The 25,135-nt window shown below is 31.6% G+C and overlaps 3 protein-coding genes across 6 annotated transcripts; 1 reads left to right on the top strand and 2 right to left on the bottom strand.

Moving 5' to 3' along the window:
- The first annotated feature begins 116 nt into the window (after nucleotides 1-116).
- On the top strand, nucleotides 117-18,297 carry nonC (serine/threonine-protein kinase Smg1). Of its 4 annotated transcripts, XM_066739159.1 has the most exons (16): nucleotides 404-501; nucleotides 1,072-1,361; nucleotides 2,739-2,962; nucleotides 3,035-3,287; nucleotides 3,367-3,496; nucleotides 4,050-5,394; nucleotides 5,464-5,620; nucleotides 5,710-6,238; nucleotides 6,307-6,494; nucleotides 6,583-10,374; nucleotides 10,454-10,727; nucleotides 12,633-12,895; nucleotides 12,966-13,242; nucleotides 13,324-15,208; nucleotides 15,284-16,240; nucleotides 16,323-18,297. In XM_066739159.1, exons 2-16 carry the CDS (start codon nucleotides 1,153-1,155, stop codon nucleotides 16,505-16,507), a joined length of 10,668 nt encoding a protein of 3,555 aa, XP_066595256.1. In that variant the 5' UTR covers nucleotides 404-501; nucleotides 1,072-1,152; the 3' UTR covers nucleotides 16,508-18,297. The 4 variants fall into 4 exon arrangements, with proteins under 4 accessions (XP_066595254.1, XP_066595256.1, XP_066595255.1 ...); XM_066739157.1 differs by lacking the exon at nucleotides 404-501 and adding an exon at nucleotides 117-224 and having other exon boundaries at nucleotides 1,119-1,361; nucleotides 13,324-16,240; XM_066739158.1 differs by having other exon boundaries at nucleotides 1,072-1,349; nucleotides 13,324-16,240.
- Nucleotides 10,758-12,466, bottom strand: LOC136780646 (histamine H2 receptor-like). Its single transcript, XM_066739163.1, has 3 exons — nucleotides 11,799-12,466; nucleotides 11,326-11,482; nucleotides 10,758-11,150 (listed from the first exon to the last, which is right to left on the bottom strand). The coding sequence occupies exons 1-3, from the start codon at nucleotides 12,368-12,370 to the stop codon at nucleotides 10,848-10,850; spliced, it is 1,032 nt and encodes a 343-aa protein (XP_066595260.1). The 5' UTR covers nucleotides 12,371-12,466; the 3' UTR covers nucleotides 10,758-10,847.
- A 136-nt stretch (nucleotides 18,298-18,433) lies between the features above and the next one.
- On the bottom strand, nucleotides 18,434-24,401 carry LOC136780644 (TATA element modulatory factor-like). Its single transcript, XM_066739160.1, has 11 exons — nucleotides 23,699-24,401; nucleotides 21,748-23,616; nucleotides 21,575-21,676; nucleotides 21,201-21,479; nucleotides 20,787-21,125; nucleotides 20,492-20,704; nucleotides 20,279-20,425; nucleotides 19,787-20,179; nucleotides 19,474-19,714; nucleotides 19,271-19,394; nucleotides 18,434-19,197 (listed from the first exon to the last, which is right to left on the bottom strand). The coding sequence occupies exons 2-11, from the start codon at nucleotides 23,601-23,603 to the stop codon at nucleotides 18,908-18,910; spliced, it is 3,984 nt and encodes a 1,327-aa protein (XP_066595257.1). The 5' UTR covers nucleotides 23,604-23,616; nucleotides 23,699-24,401; the 3' UTR covers nucleotides 18,434-18,907.
- Between the last annotated feature and the right edge of the window lie 734 nt (nucleotides 24,402-25,135).

The raw sequence follows: 25,135 nt of genomic DNA, 5'->3' as shown, positions 1-25,135 counted from the left end.
TTTGTGTCCGGTTGTGTCGATTTTTAGGCTAATTGGAAAAAAACCTTGTTACAAAACTTTGATACATTTCCTTGATCGTGTAAACAGGCCCTTAGGGCCGGTGGTTCCACTGTCAAACGTCTGGAATCTAGATAAATTTATCCGTTTGGTGAAGTTTGAAATTTAATAGAATTTATTATATGTAGTTTGTAATTTTTACTAAGCAGATAAATTTTACCAAATAGGTAGGTGGCCGAATGGCCAAAAAAATGGCCCTAGCCCTAAGTCTGAAAAGTGGAATACGCCCTCTGTTGTTTGTATGGAGTATTTTTGGTAATAGTGTGGATCTGTGGTTGTGGTACTGGTGTAGTGGAAATGTGGGTATATAGAGAGAGAGAGTTATTGTGGTATTAGTGCTACAGAAGTGCATGTTGTGGATTGTGATCGTTATTGAATGCCTCATTTTTAATTGATTGATTGATTGCACAACTTATATTAAAAAATTAGAAGCTTATATATATGGTAAATTTTTAATTTTATTTTCAAAATTATTGCATATCGTATTATTAATTACACATATAATATGCTATTCTAATCGTCGATATAATCCCGCCTTAATTTTATAGTTTTTTTAAAAGCAAATATTTTTCCAGTCTACTGTTTTAATATATTACACTTTTTATATTTATCAAATTCAATTTTATCTAAAAAATCCACATACTAAATTTAATTTTCTATTGTTATTTGAAAAACATTGTTTGGTTATGGTACATTTTAGTTACAATACGGCGATGGCAGGTTAAATTAAAAGATAATTAAGTTTTAAATTAAAAAGCAAAGAATCTACAACTTATTAATATATAATTTAGACAATATTTACTTTTCAATACATTTGGTGTAAAGTAATCAAGTTTTTATCCGTATGTGTGCATTCTTTTCTTCTACCTATAAAATTTATTTAAAAACATAAAACAGCTGTTTCTCTTATGCTTTTACAAAATGTAATGTAGAAGTGATTCAATTAAGTTAATTTGAAACCAATAAAGTAGGCTAGGTATTGCAATATGTGTTTATATAGAATTTTTTTCATAGGTTATTGGCTAATATTTGAAAGTACCTAGAGGGTTATATTTGTGAAGTGTAGGTCATGCAGACCACTTGCATAGTAATGTGATGAATAACTGTGGGAATGTTAATACTGGCATCAAGCTACGAGGACTTAAAAGCACAGAGGTTGAAGAAAATTGTTCAGTGGATAATCAGGAGAGTAGTATTGATAAGAGCGATTGCAACATTCTAAGAGGATATACATTAAACTTTATCTGCCAAAGAAGTTCTAATAACTACTCAATAGATCATAGCTTCTCAAGGTATAAAACCAGGTAATTAGTATTTCATTTAAACAATATAATCATAACTTATTGTGTTAAATTTAATTGGAAGTAGGAAAGCTCCCTAAATCTAGTTGTGCCATAGAGATGTTGACTTTTTTTCCATTATACATTAAAGATGTGTTAATTTATAGAACTACCAAGTCCAATAATTTACATATAATAGCCTAAGACTCTCTGTCTTAAGATTAAAGCAACATTAATGATAATGTTCCAAATCTCTTAATGTAGATGAGTCAATGTAATGGGTCCTTATCTGAGATGTTAGGATGTTAGTTCAAGTTTAAAAAAGTTTGATTAGTATGGAATTATTTTCTTTACTATAAATCTTGTTAAATCTTATAATTATTACTGATACAACTTACGTATAAATAGAACATATATATATATTTTTCTCAAAACGGGTCAATCTAGATCCCAAATTTGTTCTTAGAAGTAACCAAAAAAGCTACATAAAAATTGAATGTATGGTCAGTATATTTGTATAATACTAGCTGTGAAGAGGATAAAAACTAGAGAGTTACCTCCTTTCATTAGAATGCCATATTGCCTTTAGTCTTATGCTATTAGAATAAAGTAAATAATAATGGATTGACTTCTAGCTCACAAGTAGGAAGTTACAAATATGGGTGTTATTATCCTTCTTAAAGTACTTTCTGTAAGCTATATTCTTCACCATCTATCATTCTCAGCTCACTTTTATACTACAACTAGTGTTCAAAAAAATTATAAAGCAGGACAGTTTTCTTGGACCATGTGATTTCTTGACATACCCATTAGGCCTGTAGAAAGGTGAAAATTCCAATTGTGTAAAATTTTCAAGTTGACTAAAAAGAGACTGAGTGTGACACGTGTAGGCTTCTTTCAGATCTTGGTGTCTCCTAGTTGAAGGGCTTATTTCTGAAATGTCTTAAATTCAAAATTTTATAGTTTTAGAGATTTATAAATTTTTCACCTATAAAGCTGAAAATATATATTTTAAAAAACTAATTTGATTAAAATCTAAACAGTTATATCATCATGATTAGTATCATGTCTGAGCAAAATATGAAAAGCCTTTCAATAGTGAAATTAAATAAGTTATTATGGAAGTAAGATGAGGACCTGATTAAGATGTTTTGAAAATATGCTCTTTAATTTGGCAAGCCTTTATCACACATCAAAATAATTACTGACTTATTACAAGGGTTATGCTACATTTAAATAACATTATATATATTCTTTGATAAGATTGAAGTAACAACATTGTGGTCACTATCCAAGTATACAGAAATTTGTATCTATGCATATTGTGTAGTGGAAATCAGATTTGCTATATTACTATATACCTATACACTTATATAAAATTTATTTCAACTTACTGTATAGAGCTGGTGGTATACCAAGAAATGAATTTCGAATGGCTCGTGGCGGTAGTTCAGGAGACCGGGGTCGAGGTAGCTCTCGTGGAAGAACTTTTAAGAAAACATCCAATGATAGAGATGCAGTCTCTGAATCAGGCTATCATTCTACATCTAGACCCAAATATCAAGAATCGTTGAAAAATCAAGAGAACTTGCAAACTAAATACTATGACGATAAAAGAATAAATGGTACAAATTATAATCTCCTGATAAAATTTTTCATTTTCATTGTATAAATAAAAATATAAATGTATTTTATAGAGGATTCTAGACTTTCTACATTGCTAAGAAAACTATGTCATGAGGATGCATTTAGTCATTTCATGACTCTCAGCAAGCAGGTACAAGAGGGTATAGCTGCATCAGAAAATCAGAGATATGTCAGACGGAGTTTAGATGTTATCTGTGAAAATTTGCTAGAAATTTTACATTCAGGTCCTGGGCCAGATGCAAAGTTACAAGTTTCAAAAATTTTAGGTCTCATTGGTTATGTTGTTGATCAAGACTTTAAAAGGTAAATTAATATTATACTTATATCTATGGTCCTTGCAAAATGAGACAAATTTAATTCACCCATTTTATTAATCTTATAGATATATGGACTGGCTATTTAATAAATACTCACTTGAAAGAAAAGATAATGTGAAATGCTATCTAATGAAATCTCTTGTCGAAACTTTGAAAATGGATGCTGAAAGTCCTAAATTGAAGGATTATTCTGTGGTATGTATAACCTAGCCACATTATTTCCTGTAGACTGCTAGTAAGTCTATTCCAAAATATAGGGTTTTAGTTGTAAATTGTTTTTTTCATCTAATAAAGAGCTGGTTGTGCACTATTGTGAAATTTTACAAAATTTTAAAAGGGGCTTTACTAGCAGGGAACTGAAAATTCATTGAGTAAACTTTTCTTTTCTTTTTAAATGACTATATATACATTCTTAAGTTCCAAAAAGGAAACCCCTTACTCCATGAATTTTCTGCAAATCTTCATCCTTAAAAACCAAAACTATCTCTCAATACTATAATATAAATCATTAGAGCCTTATTAAATTTTGGATTATTTTTCAACTATTCTTGAGGTCTCACATGGCTTCATCAAATTTTATAACTGTTCCTGATCTATGGCCTCTGCATTAACTGCTAGCAAGATATATTAAATTTTAATTTAAAGCCCTGAATGAGGCTTTGCTAACAGTCTAGAGGTTAAAGATTCATTATAATACAATGTACTAAAATAAGTAATAACTTAAACTTTCAAATGTTTTATATTTCAGTCATTGATGTCTCATTTACAAACAATATTGGAGAATGTTGATAGGCCGGATCTTCTCATAGCTACGGTTGATGCACTATTACTTGTTACTGAATCCTATCCTGAAACATTTTCGAACCATTTTCGTGATACTGTAGACATACTTGTGGGATGGCATATAGATCCAACACAGCCAAAAGCTATAATTGTTTACGCATCTCGCAGCTTACAAAAATTTCGTCCTTTTTGGATTGCTGATTTACAATTTACATTAACTTTACTTGGGCAATTTTTAGAAGACATGGAGAGCTATAATGAAGAATTAACTTCACCTGAATCAGGAAGAATTTCTCCAGGGGATGCTATATCACCAATGCCAAAAGATTGTATTCTTCGTATTACATCCCTTATATCAGCCTTCAATACTGTGACAAAAAGTATTTCAGATCACTTAAATCCAAATCTTACATCAAGCGTCCAATGGTCTTTTTTAATCGATTGCTTGTCAAAAATGTTAAAAACTGTAGTAAAAGCAATTGAAATGGGTGAAGAAAATGAATTATGGTTTAACAGCTTTGTTTCACCCATGGAAAATACTGAAAATTTAGCAAAATTTATTCATAATATGAATATAACACAGAAAAGCGATGAAGAATTTTTCCAACATTTTCAACCTGAAGAATTGTCTGAGGAAAATCTTATAAAAATGATAAAAGATTTGAATGTGAATGAAAAAAAATGCAAAAACTCTAATCAAAATGATGATGAAGCTTTATTGACTGTGGAAAAAGAGCAATTGTTATTAAATCTTCTCAAATCAATGAAGATAGAGGCACAGAAAAATGTAGACTTTTCAGAAGAAAAAGAGAAGTTAATAGTTGTTGCAAATGAATGTGCTTTCCTACTCCTTGGATATCTTCAGAGTCGTGTCACAAAAAATCATGATCTGTTGTACAAGTACATTGATCTCCAATTAAAAAGAATCGATACTTTTTGGGACAACACAATAGTTTCTACATTAAATATCATTTCCAAAGTAATAAAAGAAGTTTCTGCTAATTTACCAATGCAGTTAGTGCATAAATTGTTAGGAACAGACTCAATATTGTTAACATTACGATTCAGAAATTCAATTCCTATACAGAACGCTAGTCTTGGAGTTTATCATAGTCTTCTCAGTTTAAAAAATATTCCATTACTGCAAGAGTCTTATAAATACATATTAGCAGATTTAGAGATTGCCTATAAACTTGTTGTGAACGATATAGATAATTTGATAGTAGATAATCCATTAACCGATATATCATATAAAAATAGTGACGCTGAATTTGTGGTGGTATTTATACTACGAGCTTTGTCAGACATAGGTAATGTATAATAACAAAAAAAAATATCCGATAATCGAAAACTCTTAAATATGGTGACGTTACTTTCAGCAAATGCAAGCAATTCGATCATAGGAATGTGGGCGCTGAAACCAAGTATTTTGGAGCTCCTTGCTATTAAATTGAAGCCATATAATTTAACATTATCAATAACTGGCCCATTTCTGCAATATAGTATCTTTTATTTACTCTATGCGCATTGCTCCAGGTAATCATATTAAGAAAATTTATTTGATATCAGAGAGTAGAAAATTGGATTGGTTAGAACCAATTGATAATTATTGATTACAATTATAGATACAATCATTTCGTGCCAAGCTCCAGTCTAATAACAGGGACTAATGTTTGTCGCCCGATTGATTTATTTCCTAGGACATTGGATGTCCCTACAACATCACCAACTAGCGGCCATTTATCGGTTATATTAAATCTTATAGCACAAACTTTTAATAAAAAAACACCTACTCAAACATTATTATTATTAGCTAAATGGCTACAAGAAATTTGCATGCAAGCAGAAAATTACATTGGAATATTAAATAAAACAGAAGAATTCCAAAACGTCATGACAAGCTTATTAAAATGTGGTGCTACGAGCAATAATGAAATTTCCCTCGCTGCTTGTACAATTCTTAGTTTTTTAATGAACACCAAAAATATTTTATGGCCAGAAAAAGTCTTCTTAAGATTGGTTGATTTAATAAAACTTCATTTAACGTCGTCGAATGCAAATGTAAGAAGACTGTATGGGCAACTACTAATGAGTATTCCTCTTAATATTGTCATGCCTAAACTAAATAATGAATGCTTACTATCAGAGACAAAGGTAATTCATTTTATAGAAAATAATAATTTTTCTAATATTTTTACAATGAGATTTCAATTTTTTTGTAGAAATTGCAACAGATTGATGATTATTCAACGGAATCGTTGATCATTGCCAAAAGATTACATATGCGGAATAGTAGCACCTGTGAGATGCAGGCACAACATTTCAAAGCTTATATGGCATTTTTATTACAAGAATACAATCTTGATACATTTGGGTTATCTGAAATTTTCTCATTATGTTGGTCATCATTGTATGTACAGTTTGTTATTATTTGACTCGAGAGACGCTATTACTTTATTAAATGTAACAATGTATTATTATATGATTTTATTTTGCAGTCTTGACGATGTGACTGCTGCAAAAATACACGAACTTGCTTTAGCAAATTATTCATTTCTGTTTTCTTGGAGTGGTTTTGAAGCTGCTCTTCACTGTGTGACTAATAAGCTTCGAACTGCTCTTGGGAAACCTCAAGAAACTTTTACAACCATTGAAGGAGCTTTAAAAATCTTGGCCCGAGAGATATCATATAGCTCTGATACAATTGGCAATGAGAAGTTCGATATAGATATACTATTGAACGAACATACTCGGGTTCGGTTGTTTATCGAATTTTTAGAGCATTTAGAGAGAGTGATTTACAATGCAGCAGAAGGCTGTGCCATGGCGTTTGTGTCATGTCCAAAACCAGTTCGAACATTTTTCCATACCAATAAGTCTACTTGCAAGGAATGGCTAAATCGTATAAGATTAGCGCTATGCGTTGTTTCATTGCATTCAGGACTAGCAGCAAGTGCTTTAAGAAATGGACAAAAACTTTTGGAAGATTTAAGTAATGCTGATAACACACAAGGACTAGAATTTGAAAGAGCAACGCTTTGTACAGCACAAGCAATGATAATGCTAGGTGAAGCTGAAGCTTTGCAAGGCCTTTATGTTTACACCAAAGAAAAGGATAGAAAGTTTACTTGGTTGAAAGCAGCTATGGAAGAAGCTGCCTCTCATTACGAAACAGCAGCAATAAGTTATAAGCAAATCATTGATGATTATATTTGTAATAAATCTGAGGAAGAGCTGAGAACTAGTAAGATCGATGGGGATAATCAAGTTATTATATTCTGCATGCAGCGCCTTTCTCAGTGCTATATTGCAGTTAGCGATTGGACTCAATTAGAACTATGGAAGCAACAGGAAAATGAAATTTTAATGCAAGAGAAAAATACTATTTTGAAGAAACAAATATTTGAAAACATTGTCCTTAAACAAGCAAAGTGTTTAAAGAATTTTGAAGAAAATGAACCCATTGCTTTTCAAGAACTTTCCGATTGGAGTTTGTTAAACGAATCAACAAGAACTAAATGGAGCTGCAGCAAAACGCTGATCGAATGTAGCAATACATTACATAATATTGCTTTAAAAATTCATATTAACGAATATAATGAAAGCTTTAATGATGATATAGAGCTCTGCCAAAAGATTGCTGCAAAAACAATGGAAGAAAGTTTGCGAAACGTTCCTTCCGAATATCTCAGTGATTCTATTTTATTGCAATACTCTGCAACTGGGTTAAAACATTTATTATCTGGCCAGAAATCGAATATTTTTGAATTATATAAAACAGATAAAATACGCTATCTTAACTCGAATGTTTTGACAAAAATTCTGTGGTGGTCGAATTACTTTTGTAAAACGAATAATACGTCTTCCGCAGAAGTGGCTAGTTTGAGACTACACGTAGCGAGGAGTGCAAGAAAAGAGGGTAATGTTAACCTGGCTAAACGAGAAATACTAAAATACTTTCAATCGGATAATGTATTGTCGATTAAAGACCCAGAAAAATGTTCTTTTGGGGATATAACGAAATACATTTTGGATAATCCTATAAATATTAAATGGTCAAAAAATAATATGTATGCATTTAAAGAGCTTTCTAAATTAATGTACAGCAAAGGAAAGAATGACGAAGCTCTTAAGATTGGTAGCATAACCGCATTGGGAATTTCGCAAGCAATTGTGAGTGGAGAACAGCAATCGACAGATTTACGTGAAACTGGTACTAAACTTTTGCTTAAACTTGGTAAATGGATAAATCGGGACTCATACATTAATGATAATCAACAGTTGAAAGAATTAATAAGATTTGAAGCTGTACATAATGATGGTTTAATGGATAAATTATTTGGGGAAACCATAGAATTAATTCCTGCTGAAGATATGGTAATTGGAAAATTAATGCAGCTTGGTGTAAACCAATGTCCAGATCTACCTCTCGCATGGTCCAGCTTTGCTGCTTGGTGCTATAAGTGGGGAGGAAAAATCATCGACAACTTAATTCCTGGTCAACTTTCCGATATTGATAAAATGAATGTACAATCTTTATTACCTCTAGATATTAGTGAAAACGACCTAGAGACAGTTTTCCGTATATTAAGTCAAGAAAAAACTATACCCGAGGACGAGGGTGACATAGACACGAACGATATAAATACATCAGAGATGATTGGAAATCAATTGCGCAATATTCCCATATTGAGCCAAACAAGCAGCCACCATATTGGAATGCTAGTTGATATATGGCGACAAGCACAAAAGCGAATTTATTCATATTATGAATTATCTGCTAACGCGTACTTTAAGTATTTACAGTTAGCTAATAAGGGAAGCAATGATTGTGATACTATTACAGCAACATTGCGTTTACTGAAGCTTATAGTAAAACATGCTTACGAGCTGCAAAATGTATTGGAATCAGGACTTTCCACAACTCCAACTGGCCCATGGAAGGAAATTATTCCGCAATTGTTTTCAAGGCTCAGCCATCCAGAATCTTATGTACGAACTCAAGTTTCCGAGCTACTATGTAGAGTTGCTGAAAACTCACCTCATTTAATCACCTTCCCAGCAGTAGTAGGAGCTGCTTCTGGTCTTCATAAAACGTATAATAATGTCATATTTGACAAAACTGATAACGATAACTCACCAAGTGAGGTCGATTTTGACGAAGATAACGAATACAATCCTCAGGATGAGAATCAAAGTTTCATGGATGCTTGCTTTTTGCAATTGGTTGATTGCCTCTCTAATAGAATTCATAATTCTGTAAGTCAGGTACAATTATTGGTGAAAGAATTGCGAAGAATTACCCTGTTGTGGGACGAATTATGGCTAGCAACGTTATGTCAGCATCATACGGAATTCACTAAGAAATTTGAGCAATTGGATCATGAAATTCAAAGGGTGCAAAATAACGCTTGGCTTTCATCCGAAGAAAAGGATAAGCTCATTGTTGAAAAACATAGAATTATTTTAAAACCTATAATATTTGTATTAGAAAATCTTCTGGCCATGACTTCTGTATCGGCAGAAACACCACACGAGAAAAATTTCCAAGAGAAATTTGGGCCAGTAATAGAGGAGGTGATAAATAGACTGAAAACTCCTAAAAATCCGATAAAACCTCAATTGACGGTAATTCCTTTAAAGCAATTGGAAGCCAAATTAGCACAAAGGCTACACAGGCGCTCTCCTTATTCTCTATTAATGGTAGATATTAGTCCTGTATTAGCCAATTTAAAAGACACTTGCATCGCTATGCCTGGAGTTGCTGCTGTTAACAACAAAATCGTTACCATTCGTTCTGTGGATAACAATGTGCAGATTTTACCAACTAAGACTAAGCCGAAAAAACTTATGTTCCATGGATCGGATGGACATGTTTATACTTATTTATTTAAAGGCCTAGAGGATTTGCATCTCGATGAAAGAATTATGCAATTTTTAAGCATATGCAATACTATGATGTCGAAGGACAGCGATACAAAGAAAGTTTATAGAGCTCGGCATTATTCCGTTATACCTCTTGGACCGCGATCTGGACTCATTCAATGGGTTGACGGTGTTACTCCTCTATTCGTGCTCTACAAGAGATGGCAAATAAGAGAAGCCACCGTAGGAATTAAAGTTGGAAACGTAACTACCAAACGGCCATCTGAATTATTTTATGACAAGTTAACACCACTATTAAAAGAACAGGGTATTAGTTTGGAAAGTCGGAAGGAATGGCCTCTCTCGATATTGAAACAAGTGTTATCCGAATTAATGTCTGAAACGCCAAATGATTTATTAGGAAAGTTAGTAATGAAAGCAGTTTTTAAAATTAATTATACTCTTATATTATTTGAGAGAGAATAATGAAATTTGAATTTACAGAGAAATTTGGTGCAATAGTACCAATGTTGGAAGTTGGTGGCAAGCAACTAAAAATTATTCATATTCCGTCGCTGTAATGTCAATCATTGGATATATTATCGGTTTGGGAGATAGGCACTTAGACAATGTATTGGTTGATCTTAATACTGGTGAAGTGGTTCATATTGATTATAATGTTTGTTTTGAAAAGGGTAAAACATTACGCGTTCCTGAAAAAGTCCCCTTTCGTTTGACACAAAATATAAAGACTGCATTAGGAGTGACAGGCATTGAGGTAACTAAAATAACTGATAAAATTATTCTTTCAAATTATGATTTTTTATTTAAACCTTGTCTTATTTAGTGTGTAATTTTGCTATAAATTTAATTATTGTGCGTGTGTTTGTGTGTGTGTTTAATCATTTGAAATTGTGTGCACTTTTAATATTTGTTGGTTTCGTAAATATTTTTCAACACTAAAATTAAAATTAGTATTTGGTGATTGAAAACGAATTAATTTCATAAATGCTTTCCGAAAATTTTTATTTTTCCATGCGTATATCATAGGATTCATGCCGCTATTGGCGAGTGCTAAAGAAAAAGTAATTTTGTATATAATGTGAGTCGAGTCTTTATACCATCCAATAGTTTTGATGGTTATTACAATCAAGTAAGGAAGCCAGAAAATGGTGAAACATCCGAGAACTAGCAAAATTTCCTGCAATCAAAAAATCTTATATAATTCTTTTTCTTATAAACTCTTATTTTTATAATTCACTGCTAGCCCTGGCATTACAGAGATTTCTATAAGATGTATAAAATAAAATTTAGAAATTTCAGTATATGCAGCACTCGCAATGATGTTTGAGACGCGTTCTTAGTAAAGAACCTACTTGTACGCTTTTTGAGTAAGCCTTTTCCACGTGAAAACCACACTTTCGTAAACGGTCAACATGCATTCGTGCTTCTTTGTAAATCTTGCAATATGACAAAAGTAAAGATAACCACACAATTGAAAATGATGGTATTATTATAGCAAGTGTGTAATGGCTATAAAAGAAGATTTTTCTATGAATATTAAATAAAATTATAAATGAACAATGGAAATTCCAAATGGTCTATGTGCCTTTTGCACCTTTTTTCAGGTAGGTAATTAAACCGTATTGCCACATTTGGGAATGCTATAGTAAATCTCAAATGAAATTAAATGAGTTCAGTATTTAGAATGTTTCAGGGCTATTAGTATTGACGTGTGGAATTGATTTATGAAAAAATTGCAACTTTTAAAAAATTGGCACTTAAAACGTTTGGAGTTTCTATTCCTCAAATATTAAATGACTTGACTGTTTAATGAAATATTATTTACTTAGAAAAAACGTTCTCTAATTCACAAGGATGATCCTCTTGAAAAATATTCCAATAAAATGGGATAGTAGCAACATTTATCGTGTATACCCATCCCATAATGGTTATAATATATATCAGTCTTTTTGTCTTGCATAAAGAATATTTTAACGGATAGACGACAGCGATATATCTGTCTAAGCTTATTGCAACTAGATTGTAAATACTGCCACCACATGCTAAGCTAATAATAACAAATCTTAAGATGCATGCTGCTCTTTTTGTACTCAACTTATTATCAATATAAAATGCTATATGATACGGTAAACTTAGTCCAACAAGAAGATCTGATAAAGCTAAGCTTAATACAAAATAATTGCACGTTATACTTCTCAATTTACGATTTAAAGTGATTGCCAAAATTGTTAGTATATTACCAGATATTATAAAGAGAAATAAGAAACTATCCACGATTATCCAAGGAAGACAATTTATGTTACTAATTAAAATGATAAATTTTGAAATATCACCAGCTGTATGGTTGTTTAGACGCGGAATTAAAAAAAGCACTTTGCTCGTCTCATTTGAATTCATTTCTCGAATATAATGTGCTATATTACAGGAATCACTATTAAAATTTATCCATCAGGTTTATTACGTGACGTGTTTTTAACTGCGCAACACAATGTTTTGGAGTAAGTGCGTTATGGTTTAAGAGTAACTTATCTTTACACCTGGGCTTTACTCACGAGATATAAATCAACTTTATTAATATCTGCTATAAATGTTTTACTTATATTACATTTATTAATATGCAAATTAATTATATGTAACAAAAATATTTAAAAAATTTCAGGGAATATTTAGACTAGCCTGTGAGCATACGCTGAGAGTAATGCGTAGAGGAAGGGAAACATTGCTTACATTGTTGGAGGCATTTGTTTATGATCCTTTGGTTGATTGGAGGGTAGGTGCTGATAATAGTATCGCAAGTTATGGAGCATGCCAAGCCAGAGCAAGGTGTACAGGCATAGGAAGAAAACAGCTAGAACAAGAATTAACTCGTGCTATGTTTGCTGTTAGAATTGCAGAAATGCGAGCAGAATGGCTAGCTAATAGGTATATTTAAAATATTTTTAATTTAACATACATATATTATTTTATTAACGCATTTATGATTTGAACACAGGGACGAATTGATAAAGGTTTTCCCATTACTGTGTCATCATTTAAATTGTTGGATAGAAACAGTAGAAGCTTCGCAACAATGTCGGGATTTATTACAAGACAGACACCAGCAACTAGCACTAGTGAAAGAAGCACAAGCAATGGGACGAAATCACTCTTTGTACTCTGTCGTGAAACGCTATAGTACATATAAAAAAGCGAAGGATGCCCACGAAAAGGCTAAAGCAGGGTTAAAAGAAAAAATAGACGAATGTGGAAAACAAATTACAATGCACAATGTAACTATTTGAATAATTACAAAGCTTCACATTTGTCGGAAATTGAATTTCATGTTAATGATTATCTTAACATTTTCACAGATTGCACTGACAACCATTCGAGGTTCTCAATTGAGTCAATGGTTGGCGGAGCTTGGAACGTCAGTGACGCAGGATGAACATGTAGTTTTTGATCTTGTGAAGGAATTTTTGCAGAATGCAGGACAAAGTCAAATGATTCTTCAATGCGAACAATCAGAAAATGAGCTAACTCAACTAGCTACCCAGCAATCTATGCTGATTCGTAATTGCTTGGAACTACTGAGCCAATATTCAGCAATATATAGCTTATATCCAATCACCACTTTATCGCAACATCGAAATGTGCTTTATCATGCTTGGGCCAGTAAATTGTTAGCTTCGGAAACTGTGGAGACATGTAATGAAGTCTTAAGTCAGCTAGAGGCCAATTTTAATCCTATTAACACAAATAATTCACAAGTGCAGCATATTGTCGCATTCTCTTATCAAATTCAAGCTATCCTTAATGAAGCTAATGAGAAACTAAAGAAAGCTTATGACAGAATGGTAACAGAAGGATTACCGGAAGCTATCAACAGGATTGAAAAAGCGTATACGGAGTCGAAACTACAAATAACAGGTTTTTTGAGGCGCGAGAAAGGTGCGGAACGGGCTTTGGAATGTGTTAATGTCACTGCACTGTGTGCCTTAAACAAAAGATATTTGATGATGGAAGGTGCGGCTAAATGTGCTGGTGATTGTTTAGTAGATCTCACATCAAGAGAAGGCGATTGGTTTTTAAATGAAATGCGCTTAATGTCTTCGATAATCGCAGAGCTCACTAATTTGATACCAGAGAACCATAAAACAAATAATGATCCAAAAATACCATTAATATTAAAATGTCTTAAAGGATCGGACTGTATTTATAAAGGACTTCAGGAACTAAATTACAATTTCCATACTATAATATTGCCAGAAGCAATGAAGACTATTACTACAGAAGAACCTACTGTTATGAGAATGATAAATGAATTAAACGAGATCATTATTTCTGCTCACATGCCTCTTGGTGAAATATTAGTACAATTGGAAAGACATCTCAGATTTACTGTAATGGAAATGGAGAGTCCACATGCAAGATTACAAGTTTTGGTTACTGAGATGAGACAACGTTTTGAAGCCATGTTATCAAGACCTGCTGAGATTCAAGAATTGAATCAAGAAGAAACTCTGACTCCAGGTCAAATGCTTTTAATGGGTTTTAATGGTTTATTCGAAAAGCTTCAAATGGAAGGCAATGCTTTAGTTTCCACATTAAGTACATTAGATATACCACTTAGTTGGAAGAAAATTGATCAGATTCGAGAAGCCAAGGAAATGGCTGCTCCGATTTTCAATAAAGCAGTTCGCCAAGTTCTTGAAGATATTTTTCTTATCAAGAGATTGCGTACTATACAAGAGTTTTTCATAATGTGCACAGATATTGCAACTGCATTTAAAGGCGGTATGGCAATTATTTATGATGACGAGAGACTAAACAAACCTATAAAATTGTTTATAGCCGATTACGTATCGAGACAGCTGCTAGGTGTGACATCTCAAACTCTAGCAATTGCTTTATGTTTCTTGCTACAAAGATTGGGATTAAATGTTACAACAGAGATTGAGCAAAGAGACATTGGTGCCGAAAGTAAAGTATCACTCGAGGAATTATGTAGAAAACTTGTAGATTTGTGCTTGAAGAGAGGTTTATTTTCCGGATCAGCCTTGGCTCAAGCTAGTGCACTGAGTAGTACTTTGGAGAGCGCCTGGAGAAGAAAGCAAAGTGCAAGATTAGCTCAACAAGGTACGGAGCTAGCAAGGGCTACTGTTCAACGCCTACAATTACAATTAACTGCTCATCATTGGTTACATGAAGATAGTTTATTGCTTCGTTCTAACATGAATCCCATGAATCCACTAAGTAAACTTTACTTTTATCATAAACGCTATTTTACTGGTGTAACTGACAATATTAATTGTTGTTTAATTTTTTCAGATCGGTCGACCTTTATGTTAGAATTACGTAAAACGGCTGCAGCGTTAACTAATTTACAATCTAGAGTATGTGAAGCGAGAGAGCAGCAACAAAATCTTGTTTCTAGCGCAGTTCAGCGTTTAAAATGGGCTGCTGGTGCGAATCCTGCTTTAGGAGAAGTAATGTGTGCATTCGATAACGCGGTGTTATCGTCTAGCGAGAAATTGACCCGACAGCATAACCTGGCAGCTGTGGTTATTAATACATGCAATTCTATATTACACTATGAGGCTCTAAGAACAAGAACTTCTGAAAGTGCAACACACGATGCAAATTTTATTAAATTAATAAAGCATTGGGAAGAAAGTGTGGTACTAACAACAAATATGACAATTACAGTTAGTGTGATAGAGGAAAGCTTAGTGAAACTGTTGCAAGTAGATACTAACGTTGATGCCAATTGGTTGAAACAAGCTGAAAAAGTTATATCTGATGCTATTATTGACACACAGAAAAAGTTACAGGCAAGGGAAGAAACATTACACAATGCTCAAGATTGTTTAAGACAACGGGTGACAGAACTACAAAATATTTTGACCGATCATCATAGATTAATGTCGGATGTTAGAGATTTGTTAAAATCAATGGCAAAGCAGGATAATAATGTGGAGTTGCAAAAGTTTTTAACCGCTTATCGTGAATTAACAGAAAATATATCTACAATTGTAAAAGAATTAGAATCAGAAAACCTGGACCCCACTAAAGGTGCATCCATCAAGTGTAGTTTGGAAAGTATGGCTGTTAAGATACCTTCTTTGTACAGTGAGCTGTTAGAGTTTGCAAGCGATGAAAACTTAGCAAGGAGTGCGGATAAAGAAAACTCACTGAGAAGAAAGTCTAAATTGGCAAGGCAAGAAAGTACGTGTCTTAGTCCTAGAAAGAATACTTCGCTGATTAGAGATCCCTGTACAGGAAAAGGTGAGTATTTGCTTTCCAAGTCTTATTTTCTATGTCTAAGGATACCGTGCATGGAAAGACTAAAAATGATCTGCTGTTTCAGTTATTCAAAAGCGTAATACGTATGCCTTGAACGTGTGGCGTCGCGTTCGAATGAAATTAGATGGACGGGATGTTCTATCAGGCCGTAAAATGACGACTGTTGAGCAAGTGGATTTCGTAATACGTGAGGCACAAAGTACCGATAATTTAGCCCTTTTGTATGAGGGTTGGACACCATGGGTTTGAGCGAATGAAAACTGACGCAACTGCGTTGATGGTTTAAACATTCTCGCCTCATGTGGTACTTGCACTGCAGCAAGCTTCGTTCCACAAAATGGAGTCATACATCTCTCGCGTCATAAGATGCGAAGTTTCTGCTTCGTCTGGAAGAAAGCCAATATAAATGCGGCTTAACGTTGCTGGTGGTCTATAATGCAGTAGCCAACTACTGCAAGCTGATACTTAACTTTACTCACTGATTCTACGATTATCTCAGAAGCATTGGCCCGCTGAAGCATTTAAATGCTTTCTTTACATGGTTTACTTATTTGATCGATTTATAAAAATCTCTTTATAAATCGCAGATGAAATTTTGATTTTTTTATATGTCTGCCAACAAATTTAAATTAAGATCCTTTTAATTTACATAGATGAATGCATTATGAAAACATGCATAAAGTAAAAATAAAATACAAAAGGTTTTAAAATTCTAATAATTGTAAAGAATTAAAACTAGTAGAAGTTGTAACCGCATCTTTATGCGTCAATATTTGGGAAAATCTTAGAATCTGTGTCGTATTAACAATAAATATGATATGAGTGAAAAGTACGCTTGATCACGTTAAGATGTGGGATGAGATCAATGGAAGTGATGTTGCTAACGAAGAAGATAGCTGATATATCAGCAATAAGGATATTTGGATAATAGACATCACTTGACCAAACTTGTTTTGAAATCAGGGTGTCTGTTTGACCTGAGTGTCATCATCAATACACTCATTCGGTATATTTCGATCAAATGGTTGATTTTACATTTTTGCAATTCTACTTATAACACGTCGACAGATTATAATCTTTGAATTATATTGATTTCTTTCATTATATTATTGGACAAAAAATTCAATTTCTTATCTTCACACGACACTTTAATAATAAAATATTAAAATGTATTTGATACATTAACGTATTTTTTTTCAATAAATAATTGCAAAAGCGGGTTTTATTACTTGACCTTTATCAAATTAGTCGCGTGTTATATTTAAAGCTTTAAATAATATAAATAATTCAATTTTATTAATTACCGAGTTTCTATTTGCTTCATATCAATCTCCATCTAAAATCCTCACAAAATTCTTAATATTGTAATTCGTAACGAATCTGGATGCCTCTTATCGTTTTTTTCACATAGCTTCATTCTTAATAAAATTTTATTTCATCCAAATAAATGAGGATTATAATTGCAGCTTATAAAATATATGTAGCATGGTTCTGTGATTACTAAAGTTATAAAAATAATGGATTTTACATATGTATCATCACTGAACAACAAATTTTTTGTATTTAATAGAAAATGCTATGAAAGATCCCATCATAAACAATAAAATTTAAAATATACTCGTCAAAAGATGCATTAAACTTAATTGATTTCTTTGAAATAAATATTTTATTTTATAACCTCATAATGAACTATAAAAGGCCTGATATGCCTATTGTTTACATAATAATAATAGTTTCCTGCTGCAATTTTTGAAAGCCCAACAAATAATAAAATTATGTGATTAAATAAAATTGCTTTGGAAATATTTTTTTTGAATTATTGTTAAAGGAGAGACAATGATTGGAAAAATATCTCATAAATCTGGCATCAATATTTCTAAATTTAAGTAATTTATATTTTCTGATTATGTAATCAATAATTTCTTTATGTCTAAATATATGCAAATTAAAATATTTTTGGATATTGATTGGTTACCCAAATAATCACCCTTAAAAAGAGATGTTGCTCCACTTGATCTTTTGCTAAATTTAATTATTAATCATCAAAGGCTTTTTGAAAACTAACAAAATAATTTAAAACTCATTAATAAAGTACATAAATATTAACTTCTATTTCATTAAGTTATACTTATAATAATATATTACAATATTTAAAACAATTTATGATACATTCCTATATCACATAATGATTAGTCATTATCTATTTAAATAGAGTTTTTATGACAATGAAAAAAATAGATAGGTAAAGTACATACTATATACAAACATTATAGATACAGAATCTATAAGAAACAAACGTAACATTCATTAAATTTTTTCAGCAAATTTGAAAATAATTATGATATTTTTAAATTGAAATAACTTATAACATTTGAACAGGTTCATTTGATAATAATTTTTAGATGCTTTTACATAATTCGCTAGTGATCAAATTTTGTTGGAATTTGTTTTTATACATATTTAAAAATTAAAAACTTTTCATGACAAAATTTGTTTTATAGGAGTTTATATCAGCAGGAATAAACTTATAATTGCTTTTTTTTCTCAAAAGAATTTCGTTACGTGAGCATACATTTATATTACAAATTATTAATTACTTAAATAGTACAAACTTAACGCTGGGATTATTTTCTACCACCGGCAGTAGTTTTATTCAATATCTCGTTTTAAAAGTTGGTCTATCTGCGTTTTATACATTTCTTTAACATCCTCAAGATCTAAACGCAGTTCCTGATTTTCCTCTACTTTCTCACCATACATTTGCAAAAGAGCATCGTATCTAGTTTGTATTTCATTAAGGCTATCATTCAAATTTTGAACTTTTACAAGCTTGTTATTTAATTCTTCAGCTTTTAACGTTAACGTGGCGAGTTCTGTATTTAATGCATCTCTTTCTACATTTCTTCGCGATAATTCCCATTGAAGATGTTGTATTTCTCCTTAAATAAATTGAAAATTAATATTTAAAATTATTGTTTTCGACCAGTTTACCTATAACAATTAAAATCATACCATCTCGTTGTTTTAATTGCGCTTGCAAATTTTCTATCATGGAGGTACTACTAGATCCGGTTCGCATACTTTCGTACATTACAGGGTATCGACCAGTATTACCATCAAATACTGAATCATTAAACTATAAGAAATTAAGGCTGATTATATAAATATGAAATATTTCGTATAATACAAGAAGTAAAAAATAGAATAATACGTACAGTTGGCCATGCACTACTTGCACTGCTTATAGACTCTCTACCAATGCTCAAAGTAGGGCTGAGGCGTAACTCTTCATCAATACTTTGTTGTTGATCTAACATATATTGGTTTTTTCTTTTTTCTGCGTCAGTTGCTGCTTTTTCCACTGCTAATTTATTTTCTAGTGAATTAATTTCTCGCTTTAATTCTTTCATTTGATTTGTGCTCGTTTGCTCCATAGTTTCTATGATTTGTTGATATCTACAAATTAATAAATATTTAAATTATTAGTTCTATTGGTATTTCTGAAATAGACTTCGTAAAATCTGTTACCTTTTATTATCCTCTAAAAGCTTTTGATTTTGCTGCTTTAAACATTCACAAAGCTCTTCTAATTTTATCCTATCCGACTCTTTTGAATTTATTCGTGATTCAAGTTGGGCTACTTTAGATTTCAGGTTTATATTGTCTTCTTTTAAAGAAAGATCCACTTGTATTAAATTCTCAACTTTTGCTTGTAAATCTATATTCTTTTCGGATAGTAGCTTTTCCTGTTTCATAAAACTATTCGTTTTTTGAATGAAATTTGCTTGAAGTTGTTCTAACTGTCTAAGCAATGGTTTGGTGGCTACTGAAACTGATTCGGATAATTGCTCACTTCTTGCTTCTGCAGCTTCTAATCTTGCGAGCAATTCAGTACTTTCCTGTTTAAAAAACTCCTCTTTTCTGTTAAAAATCAAACATTTGTTGTACATAGATTACTTTTGTGGAATATAAATTATTATGATTTAAGATCAGATAATGGTATAATTGGTGATAACTTACTTAACACGAATCTCTTCTGCTTGACGTAATTTTAATTTTAAATCTTCAACTTGGGCTGAAAGCTGACACGATTCACCCGCATTTTCAACTGCCTGTTTCAATTCCTCCTCTGTATCTATTAAATTCTTTTTCGTTTCCGTAAGCTCCCTAACAAAGATGTGTCATTTACATAACTACAGATTTTAAAGATATCATATATACTACTATACATACATTTTAGCAGCTTCCAGACTTTTCTTATATGCTTCCATTTTTTGTACGACTGTATCTAACTTTTCTTGTAACAGTAATATTTCTTTTTCTTGTTTTTTCGTCTTAGCAGTTAGAGTATGAACTGCTTCTATTTGACTGCGTTCGACTTCCTCTTTTGCGTATAAAGATCTTTTCAATCTTTCCAATTCTGAGCTTTGTTCGTCGATTTGCTCCCTAAACATTAATTTAATTTATATAATAATATTTTATAAATTTTTAATAAATATAACGAATAAAATAATAAAGATTGACATACTTTTGACTTTTAATTATAGCATCATTTTCTTTTTCTTTAATCCTTAATTTCTTAATAATATTGCTATGTTGTAATTGTTGTTTGCTGAGTTTCTCGCCTTCGTCACGAAGTTCTTTAATTATTTCGTCTTTTTCTGCATTTATGGTTGATATTTCTTGGGATGATAACCGTGACGCAGCTTCCAACTTCAATTGCTCTAAATTTTTTCTCAAGGAATCTCGATCTCTAATAGCTTGCTGAAATTTCCTCTCTAAAGCTGATAAACGTTGTGTATACTCATCGGTGATTTGGTTTAAATTTTGATGTTGTTCAGCATGTTTTTCAAAATTGTCCAATTGTCTAAAAGTATATTTCATGAAAATTTAGCATTGAATTAACTTGTCGCTAAATAATATAGAAATTAAATTAATTTACTTCTTCAAACCGCTATTTTGCTCAAGCAGCTCCATATTCATTCTGCTTACGTCAATTAATTTTGATTCTCGAGCTTCTAGAATTTCAGTCATTTCTTGTATGCGCTTTAATAATTTCTCTATTTCTAAATTAGTATCATCGGATCCTATACTAATTTCACTAAGTTCTCGGGAATGTCCTCTAGTCTTTAATGTCTTGGTCAATAAATCAGCTCCTTTTATTAGCTGTAATTTCGCTGGACTTTGTCGAGATTGTGTTGAACTTGAATCTCCATTAGGACTAAAAAGATCAAATTATAGTTAAATATAACTTTTAACAAAATACTATACACTTTTAAGGAAAAATTACAAACTTCTTCAAAATCATATTTATACCTTGATATAATCTCAATGTCACTCGATGTAGTAGTTTCTAATTCATCCCCGCTTGTGTGGCCACTTGTCTGATCAGAACCAATTTTTACCAAGTCAGAACGACTGAAAATATTTGACATGATAATCATTTATTCACTGACTAGTTTAAAAAATATGTATAATTACTAATATACCTCTCAGAAGATATAGGTGAATTTTCTCTTGGCATTTCAATAGATTCACCTTTTTCTACCATTGCATCTGCTAACATATTCTTAACATAAGAACTAGCAGTTAATGGAGTCTCTACTATATTTGGTTCAGTAGTACCAATTAATGTGGCATTATCTTCTGAGCTGCTTTCAATTAATGTACCTTCACAACTTGAATCTGTTAATAATAAATACTGATCATTTCCTTCAAGGATATCTGATTTTTGGGTCTCTTCTTTTTCCATACAATTATCCATATCTGCTGGTTCAATGGTACTGTTCCTTATTTGATTTAAAGGATTGATATCTTGCTTTTTCATCATGAAATCATCAAGATTCTCTAATTTTCTAGGTGGCTGAATAGTTACTGGTGCAAGATTCAAGTGTAAATTATGCTTTTCTTTAATAGAATCAAGACTTAAATTTAATGGAGACTCACTAGATAGTTTCTTTAAAATTTGTCTACCATCTGGACAGGACTCATGCATTTTCAAATTATTATCGGAAAGTTCAAGAATATTTTTTGATTGATCAAACTGATGCAATGTTTCCATAATTGTCATTATAGTGGTTTCAGATGCAGATGTATATGAGTCTTCAGCCAAACTTGTTTCATCTGTTTCATCTACATCAGGTATTACCTCTACACTATCCGGGGTGATAGAGTCTTTGACACAAGTACCAGAGTTAGAAATGAAAGGGTTTATATTATTAATATTGGCAACGACCAAATCATTTTTCGACGAGTTGGTCTCTTCTAAAGGGGACTCATATGGAGAAATATCAGAAAAAGATGATTCTAATCGGTCCTTTCCTGAAAATTGTTGACTATAACTTTCTTCTACACAAGGTGTTATAGATTCGCTTCTTTCTGCACCAGACGGCGATTCCAGATTTTTAACTTCTGTTGGAGACAAGTATGGACTGTAATCGCTTTTCCAATCGCTTATGATTTCAACTGAACTAGGAGATGTTACAGAGCTATCGGGTAATATTTCAACTGATTCTGAGTTTCCTTTTGGACCTATGGTAGAAGGACTCACAGAATCAGAGATAGAGTGACTAATAGATTCTGGAGTAGTTGTGCAATCAGAATTTGTTTGATTACTTATAGTATCATCACCTTCACAGCTATTTTTATCAATTTTGATGATTAGTTCTGTAGTAGTTTTTGTATCAACCCTATTCTCAATTTCTTCTTCAAAATTATTAATATTATTTTGATTTCTTTCATCACTAATTTTATTTAAAAGATTATTCTCATTACCATCAGTGCTTGATGATTCAATATTTTTGATGCAAGATATTGATTCAATAATAATTGGCACAGAAGCGTTGATTTCTTCATTAAAACTTGATGAAATGGCAGTATCAGATACTTTTAAATCATCTTCATTTGATTTTATACTTAAAGATCCTTTACTTAAATTATTTGGAGTTGATGTGGAAAATGATATATGTGAAATATGTAATTGTTCTTCATAATTATCTTGTAAAGAAGTAGACTGTTTTATAGTGCCTAATATTTTTTCTGTTTTCTCAATTTCTCCAAATTTTGGAGATTCAAAGAATGATCCTGTAAAACTACCCCATATGCTGCTAGTGCCTGGCTGGGATTGACTTGTTATTGTTTTTTCATCTGCTTGTTGCTGTTTCACATTTTCTTTATCATTTTTCAAACCCCATGTTTCAAAAAACTTGGCTGCATCATCAGTAAGAGGTTGTGTTGTTTTTTGTTCTTCATCTTTAATATCTAAAGCTTTATCAATGGTTTTCTGAGCTTCTTTAAGAGCAGATTTGGCCAAATTGGCAAATCCAGCAGCATCAAACCAGCTCATTCTTCCTTTAATTCTATATAATTGAATTATAATACACAATTAATGTAAGTTCTATGATTTATTTAGTTCAAAAGCTGACATTAACTAATACTTACATGCTATATTTTTTCCATGGCTTTAGTTTTGTTTGTTGATTATACAAGTATGTTTTGTTAATTATATGGTTATTTTAAGAACTGTGATAAATTTAATTGCTTCAGTCAGTTGTAATAATATATAGTTTGCTAAATATATTAAAAACAACTTGATAGATTGCCAACGGAGAACACTATGTAATTGGTTATGACTATTTCAGACTATCGTAATCGTTGTAATAAAATATCATACGTCTTCAGCAATACAGTAAGTACTTACTCCATTTATGAAAACTTACAACTCTACTTTTCTCTTAGCAGCCTTAAAATATCAGTTGAAAATAAAGGAAGAGGTTATGTACGCCAATGTTGGAATCTTTCTAAGAATGCCGCTAATACATATGTATTTTTTATGAAAATCTTAACAACTTACTATTCACATTTTAGAAACGTTAACCTCCTTCATCATCCAATAATTTAGAGAATGTAGCTATTATTATTACCTAAACATAAGCTACGTAGGTATATTTTGACAAGTAGAAGATATAAATATACAATTGTAAGTACGGCATAAGCTTTTGTGCTGTATGCACAAAGTTTTTAAAAGTTAAAATGAGAACTTTACGAAAATATTTATCGTGTTGATTTACTTTGTAAGTTGGATAATAATAAATGCCAAATCACGAATTTAATTGTCAGACGATCTACGATCTAGCAGCCGACACTTCTACTACCTTGTGGCTTGTATGTATGTACTTACCACGTTACTACCATAACTATACAATACGTATGTATCCACAATATCCACATATCCACATTACATACAATATGTATATATAGATTACATATTGCAACTGATTACAACAAATCACAACTTAGCATTTCATTTTCTTTCCAATTTTAATACATTCAGTATTTAATTACCTTCTACTATTACCAATTTTATATTTTTGTAAATATTTTATAACATTGAATATAATTTCATTTAGCTCTTATTAAAAATTGCGTATTGAAGTAATATTTCCATAGAAATTGATTAATTGTTAACCTTCAGGCTGCTGAGCGCTATTTAATATTAAGTATGTCACTACATTTCATTTTAAATACATTATTATTAATTATCAAAGACAAAATTGGTCATAGGTAAAAATTAAAAATATTTACTTATAAAGAAAGTATCGACGGTCAGATGGGGTTAATGTCAGTTATTGCAGTGTAGTATACAGTACGATCGGCTTTTAAAATATATGAAAATTAAGTTATTGTGTAATTTCTACAGCTTTATATTTATAATATTAATTTAAACAAGATGAAATTATAAAAAAATCTTAGACATTGTTTTACTTTCCGCGCCCTAATTTTGTATAAGGTTGCCAGAACACCTTTGTTAGAAAGATAACTTTTAATTTTGATAAACTTTTTTTTTTACAGAACTGTTGTACTGTTGATTTTTCTAAA

Source organism: Prorops nasuta, unplaced genomic scaffold (genome assembly GCF_024137725.1).
Source record: "Prorops nasuta isolate Cenicafe-Biocafe unplaced genomic scaffold, Cenicafe_Pnas_1.2 PNAS00019, whole genome shotgun sequence".
NCBI classification, from domain to species: domain Eukaryota; kingdom Metazoa; phylum Arthropoda; class Insecta; order Hymenoptera; family Bethylidae; genus Prorops; species Prorops nasuta.
The sequence above is the reverse complement of the archived record's forward strand: the minus strand, read 5'-3'. Positions and strand labels throughout refer to the sequence as shown.

What these genes read in the sequence shown, in the direction of transcription:
- nonC (XM_066739157.1), top strand. Translation starts at nt 1,153, where the DNA reads ATGAATAACTGTGGGAATGTTAATACTGGCATCAAGCTACGAGGACTT. An exon ending in CTCTATGCGCATTGCTCCAG is followed by an intron (nt 5,621 to 5,709) that starts GTAATCATATTA and finishes TTACAATTATAG; the next exon opens with ATACAATCATTTCGTGCCAA. An exon ending in TAGGAGTGACAGGCATTGAG is followed by an intron (nt 10,728 to 12,632) that starts GTAACTAAAATA and finishes AAAAAATTTCAG; the next exon opens with GGAATATTTAGACTAGCCTG.
- LOC136780644 (XM_066739160.1), bottom strand. Translation starts at nt 23,603, where the DNA reads ATGAGCTGGTTTGATGCTGCTGGATTTGCCAATTTGGCCAAATCTGCT. An exon ending in CAAAATAGCGGTTTGAAGAA is followed by an intron (nt 21,126 to 21,200) that starts GTAAATTAATTT and finishes ATATACTTTTAG; the next exon opens with ACAATTGGACAATTTTGAAA. An exon ending in GCTATAATTAAAAGTCAAAA is followed by an intron (nt 20,705 to 20,786) that starts GTATGTCAATCT and finishes ATTAATGTTTAG; the next exon opens with GGAGCAAATCGACGAACAAA.
- LOC136780646 (XM_066739163.1), bottom strand. Translation starts at nt 12,370, where the DNA reads ATGAATTCAAATGAGACGAGCAAAGTGCTTTTTTTAATTCCGCGTCTA. An exon ending in TTAGAGAACGTTTTTTCTAA is followed by an intron (nt 11,483 to 11,798) that starts GTAAATAATATT and finishes CTTCTTTTATAG; the next exon opens with CCATTACACACTTGCTATAA. An exon ending in CTTACTCAAAAAGCGTACAA is followed by an intron (nt 11,151 to 11,325) that starts GTAGGTTCTTTA and finishes TTTTGATTGCAG; the next exon opens with GAAATTTTGCTAGTTCTCGG.